General features: G+C 40.4%; 1 protein-coding gene across 2 annotated transcripts; it reads right to left on the bottom strand.

Moving 5' to 3' along the window:
* Positions 1 to 484: 484 nt before the first annotated feature.
* On the bottom strand, positions 485 to 4968 carry LOC104959262 (protein FAM184A-like). 2 transcript variants are annotated; one of them, XM_010787130.1, is made up of 4 exons: positions 4825 to 4968; positions 4594 to 4711; positions 4345 to 4467; positions 485 to 3109 (listed from the first exon to the last, which is right to left on the bottom strand). In XM_010787130.1, exons 1-4 carry the CDS (start codon positions 4920 to 4922, stop codon positions 3101 to 3103), a joined length of 348 nt encoding a protein of 115 aa, XP_010785432.1. In that variant the 5' UTR covers positions 4923 to 4968; the 3' UTR covers positions 485 to 3100. The 2 variants fall into 2 exon arrangements, with proteins under 2 accessions (XP_010785432.1, XP_010785433.1); XM_010787131.1 differs by having other exon boundaries at positions 4345 to 4449.
* Between the last annotated feature and the right edge of the window lie 635 nt (positions 4969 to 5603).

Genomic DNA, 5603 nt, shown 5'->3' with positions numbered 1-5603 from the left:
TCACACACACACACACACACACACACACACACACACACACACACACACACACACTAAAAAGAGCACGACAGAAGGCTTTATCTCACAATCATAATTTACTGTTCCATAACATACAACATAAATTATATAAATATAAATAAATATTGTTGCTATAATTGTTATATATTTTTTACTTCAAAAAAGACAAGACAGACATCATTAAATAATAAGTCACAAAGCTGTATTCAAATCACTTTCAACTCAAATACAAACTGCAACACATTTACCATTTCAGTTTATTTCCTAAAGTGTAAAGTTTCTTCCAGTTTGTCTGCGTTGAAAGTGAAGTGAAAAAAACCCTGATCAGCAAATCGTCACATACAACATTTTAACAAACAATTCAGATTTAATGAGTTGCAGTTTCTATGGTTCACTGATGGTCTGTTGATGCCAGTTTTAAAATAAAGCACATTTCCAGTTTCCTCTGCCAGACTTTGAGAAGCTGTTCAGTTTGAAAGGTTACAACATTTAATACAAAAACACATAAATCTCAGGGTAACAATGGACAGGGTCATGTGATGGTGAGAAACTTCTTTAGCTCAGAGAGAAATCGATCAAATGGCTCAGAGGAAAGGACATACATTACTCTCCAAACAATACAGAAAGTAAAACAAAAAAACAAACAGATAAATAAATATTTCAAATATTTGATATTTTATTTTTACACGTTTCTTTGTTCATAAAAAACAATAAACAATATTGAAGATTATGTGATATGTGGATAAGCTTTGAACCTCAACTTTTGAGGCGACATGGACGAGAAAGTGCAGTAACAAATCAAAGTGCAAGGGGAAAAAAGCGGATATTTAAGTATCTGTAGTAAAAGGACAACAGAGCAAACTATCAGCTGACGAAGATCATGTGATATAATCAAAAGTTCACTGTATGGACCTTGTGGTTTCACTCTATCACTTTGAAACAGGGCAGCCTCCAGGGTGTGCTTCTTCAAATGGAAATAAAATAGTGAGAAAATGCATTAATTAAAAATCGCTTATAAGAAACTAAACACTTGTGCATTGTCTGATGCAGATGTTTGAGCGTAAATGTCAATATATCAACATATTCATTTGAATAAATATATTCTTCACAGTGCGCATGGATCCCATATCATCCTCCGTATTTATGACAGGTCAATATTTACAACTAAACAATGTAATATCAGCTGTGGACATCAGGATCACTTTCCCATATGACACGTAAACACACAGGATCTCTCTCAACTTGGTTTCAGGAAGTGTTTCTTTTTTTTTTACAAAACTGTTAATTTAGAGAAGCTGTGTTAATGTCATTGTACATGCAGTAAAATGAGCAGATGAAAATGAAATACTCTTTATGACAATGTAATGAACCGTCAAAAACATGTATATATATTTAGTATTTAGTAGATGTATGAGGATTGTATTATTACAACTTGTGAAGATAAACAATGAAAACACTTCCTGTAACCATTGAGGCCTTTAGTGCAGGGGCCGGCAACCTTTTTGAAAAAATTATTTTACCAGAGTGCCGACGATCGTGTATTATCGACGAGAGGGGGGGGATTCAGCTATGGAAGACGAGCTGTGATGAAACGGTTTGTGTTGTCGTTGAAACAGGAAGTAAACTCTCAAACCTCACGTTTTTCTGTCCGATTCTCAGTAAGTAAGAAACAGCCTTCCTCTGGCTGAAGGTGACCATGCAGTCTGGAAACTGTACAGGATACCCAATGGACTTCAAGTCATGAAAAAATGACACAAGAACAATGTAAACTTTCAAGTTAGAAAACAGACGGTACACCAAAAAACTGAACGTGTGAGGATTTCAAGTGAGTGACAGCAGCATCATGATAGTGTTTCTGTTTCCACATGCTCTAAGGTCTGTGTCCTGCAGAGAGGCGCAGCAGGAGGCTTCAGGCAGCGACATGAACACATAGCTTGTAATGAAAATAAAGTGTCTGATTAAACACTCCTTGGCATTAAAAAACGTTCAACATGTCGCTGACAGAACTCTCTTTCTGCACATCTCTGGTCCACCACATACAGACCGTAGAAAAACAGTAGCATGTTATAAATATTGCTATAACAAAAATATGAGGGGTGCTTGATTCCCTTCCTCTCCATGTTCAGGTGTGGTAATCAAGCCCCCCTATTTGAAAATGACTTTCAAACATAAACTGTATGTACACAGTCGAAGTACTGGGACAGGAAGCTAAAGTTAGGCTTTTCATTTTGCTGGTGTCGTCATTGTGGAGTACTGTAGATTATTTAGGTAAAAAAAACACCCGAATCAACAGCAGGGTTTGTCCCTTTTTCACAAACACATGTTTGAATGTGTGCATTTTCACATGGGGTGACAGCATGAATGACTAAAGGCGAGTATCAAGGCAAAAGACGTTCTCCTGTCAGATCACAGCGTGTAAGACACATGTTGATGTACAAAAAAAATCTTATATGACGGTGAAAACATTTCCTCTTAATCTACAGTTACTAGTGTCCCACTTTATACTCACTGCGACAGTTTGTGACCTTTTGGTATGAGCTTAAGAACCCAGTTTCAAATATCATAAGGGATCATTATTTCATGGAGAATGTTTAAAGGCAGTTGTTTCTATCAGTTATGAGCATTTATTTCCCTTCCACTTATCCATATATAACATGAAATAACCAAGTCATGATTTAAATGTACATTAAAATGTATGTGGGATACTTTGAAGGGTCTTAGGGTTAGGCTCTCACAAATGTCACATGTTGCAGACGGTATAAAAGTGTTAATGAATGCTACCATGCACACTTTCATGTTCGGGCACTCACCATGTATGGAAGCCCTAAGGTTTGAATCACACACTCAGTCCTGCACATGATGGACGTTTGATGTATTAATGTCGTCCAAATGACTTTCAAAACCTACAGTTTGCTGTCCAACTTTAGCTCTCTGTCCCATTACCTTCATTCTTTTTGACAGATTTGTTTTTGACAGTCAGAAAGTGAAGTACTGCGAGTACAGGTCCTCATCTTTTACTACGCACTCAAGGCTTTTTCCCGCCTCCACCCCCGATGGGTCGGGCGGGGTTGTGGCGTTGGGTTCAGGAAGGCTGAGGGAGGAAACAGAAGAGACGGAGAGTCACTTTCTTTGCAAGTTTGGCGAGAGGCTTTTGTCAGTGTGGACTGAGAGTACATTTCAAAGAGATTCTCTGAGAGATTGTGTGATAGTTCAATGATACGAAAAAGGAAAATGAGGCGTTAAAGCATAATGGATCAAAAAGAGATTATATCTTCATTCGATTTCTCTGTTGACCCTGAACTACTGGAGAGAGACTGCAGCGATGTGAGGGATGAAAAGATTCCCATGTGATCCATTGCATTGTGGTGTGAGGGACAAAAAGCTCTAGTAAATCTCACATACTGTGCATTTAAGGAAATACAGCGTGGGCAAAGACATCAATTGGTAAAAAATGCACCAGACTGCGTACTTAGTGGTTGCAGATTTACAGATTTTCATTCCTGAAAAGCAGAAAAAAAGATGTGTCACTTCAGCTTTGGTCAAAATGCTAATATCTACCTGTAAAGGAAATAATCCCTTCTTTAGCTAAGGGTAAGGGGTGAGGAAAAAAGGGAAGGTAGCTAGGAGGTGAGGTGAGGTAGAGTGTTTAGAAGGTGACTCTCCGTGTGAAAGTAGAGGGGCAGCAGTGGCAGTAAGAGATTCATTCTCACCTCCTAACGCTCTGCTGTACCAGGGCTTCCTGAGGATGAGGAGCATGAGGAAGAGCAAGGCTTGACATGGGATGAAGTGGAGGATGAAGATAAGGAGGAGGAAGAGGAGGGAGCTGAGGAAGAGGAGAGAGAGAGGAAGAGGGCTGAACAGTGTGGAGGGAGCTGTCCAAAGTCGGAGGGGGGCGGAGCTTATTCCTCCACCTCCAGGGTTTAGTTTTGAGATAATGTGATTGGTAAATGAAATGCTGTTTTAGGTAACAACTCCACCATGAGCCAGAGGAGGAGGAGGAGGAGAGAGAGGAAGAAGAGGGTGGTGCTGAAATCAAGCGCTATTGTTTCTGAATGTCTCCTGGGGTTCAACAGGAGCAGCTGTGAGCATCAGGAGGGCGATCAGCAGCTTTGTGCACAGAGCTCATGTAATGTTCACACACACAGGAGAATGGGATGATATCGTGCTTTGACACCTCGTGGAGCTCAAACAATAGAACACACTTAAGGAAATGAAAGAGAAGGCTGAATAGAGGGTACATTATGATCAGAAAATGTTCGAGTTAGAAAAATATCACACCACCGTAGTATCTATGCCACAAGGGCCTATGGGTAATAAAACACTCACCTTGATGAGAGGGTTGATTACACCTACGTTGGCACTGGAGTTGAACACCTTGTTGAAGCCCGTCTCCCTGCTGACCAACTCCAGCTGGTAGAACTTCTTGTCGTCCTGAGAAAGACCATAAGACTGGTAACAGAGGAAACCATTTTTGATAGCTCATACTGCAGGACACGTCTACTGGAATTGTGTTTTCATGCTGAAAAGGATCAAATGTGCCATTATTAGTTATGATGTTGGAGCATCAGGACTCACCACCAGCTTCTTCACCAGACCTTCTCTCTCTGTGACCATCTCTCTGAGATCTGCGATAACATGCAGGTCTTCTGGTCGGCTTTCTCTGTGCCTCAACTTGTCCTCTGTCCCCTCCAACCTTCACATACACATATACAAGAAGTAAGAAGACACGATGACAAGGAGAAAGCGGTGATTAATGAGAATGAGAATGCTGCAGAAGTGGCAACACTGAATGCCTCTCTGACTCACAGGATTTGCAGCGCAGTGATCTTGTCTTTGAGGACCTCCTGGGCCTTGTTGAAGTCAGCCAGGATAATCTGTGTTTCTCTGTGATGAACTATACTCATCTCCCCCAGATCCCTCTCATGTCTCCTTGAAAGGTCTTGTTCATGAGCCCTGCAGCAGAGAGAGACAACAATCATGAATAAACTACACTTGGAAAGAGACTTTTTTTGGATTCGCTCAAAATGTTTCGAGTTTTTCTGAAGTTTACAGTTTTTTTTCCATAATCCATCTGACAAACAAACAAAAAGTACCGTAATTTTCGGACTGTAGGCGCACCTGAATATAAGCCGCAGCAGCTAAATTGAATGATGTGTACATATATAAGCCGCACTGGACTATAAGCCGCAGGTGTTTTAATGTTTAATTACCATATGTAAGGGTTCGTGCACAGAGGGGATTATCGGGAAAGAGATGGCTGTTTGAGGAAGCTCCCATTTATTAACATTTCAACAAACAAGTTGCATATTTGCATAACATATTCAAGTGTTAGCATTTAGTGCAATAGTAGCTACAGAACATGTACTGTGCTGTGTAAACTGTACTGTATCACATAGCATTTCAGACACACAAACTTTTCAACTTTCAAACTTAAACGGTGCGCTCCCAGTGCACGTACCGGCAGTGATCTACAGCAGTGGTTTTCAACCAGTGGTACGGGGACAAACTGTCTTGCTCTCGTAATGTCTGTCTGTCTTGCTCTCGTTCTGTCTCTCGTACCACTCTCGGTTCCACTTTTACTTTTG

The sequence above is a fragment of the Notothenia coriiceps genome, unplaced genomic scaffold (genome assembly GCF_000735185.1).
Source record: "Notothenia coriiceps isolate Sejong01 unplaced genomic scaffold, NC01 NC01_scaffold00030160, whole genome shotgun sequence".
Lineage (NCBI taxonomy): Eukaryota > Metazoa > Chordata > Actinopteri > Perciformes > Nototheniidae > Notothenia > Notothenia coriiceps.
This window is presented reverse-complemented; position numbering and strand designations above follow the sequence as displayed.

Coding starts and splice junctions, on each gene's coding strand:
- LOC104959262 (XM_010787130.1), bottom strand. CDS start 4,922: ATGAGTATAGTTCATCACAGAGAAACACAGATTATCCTGGCTGACTTC. Junction 4,712..4,824: donor ATCACTGCGCTGCAAATCCT/GTGAGTCAGAGA, acceptor GTGTATGTGAAG/GTTGGAGGGGACAGAGGACA. Junction 4,468..4,593: donor GTCTGGTGAAGAAGCTGGTG/GTGAGTCCTGAT, acceptor CTCTGTTACCAG/TCTTATGGTCTTTCTCAGGA.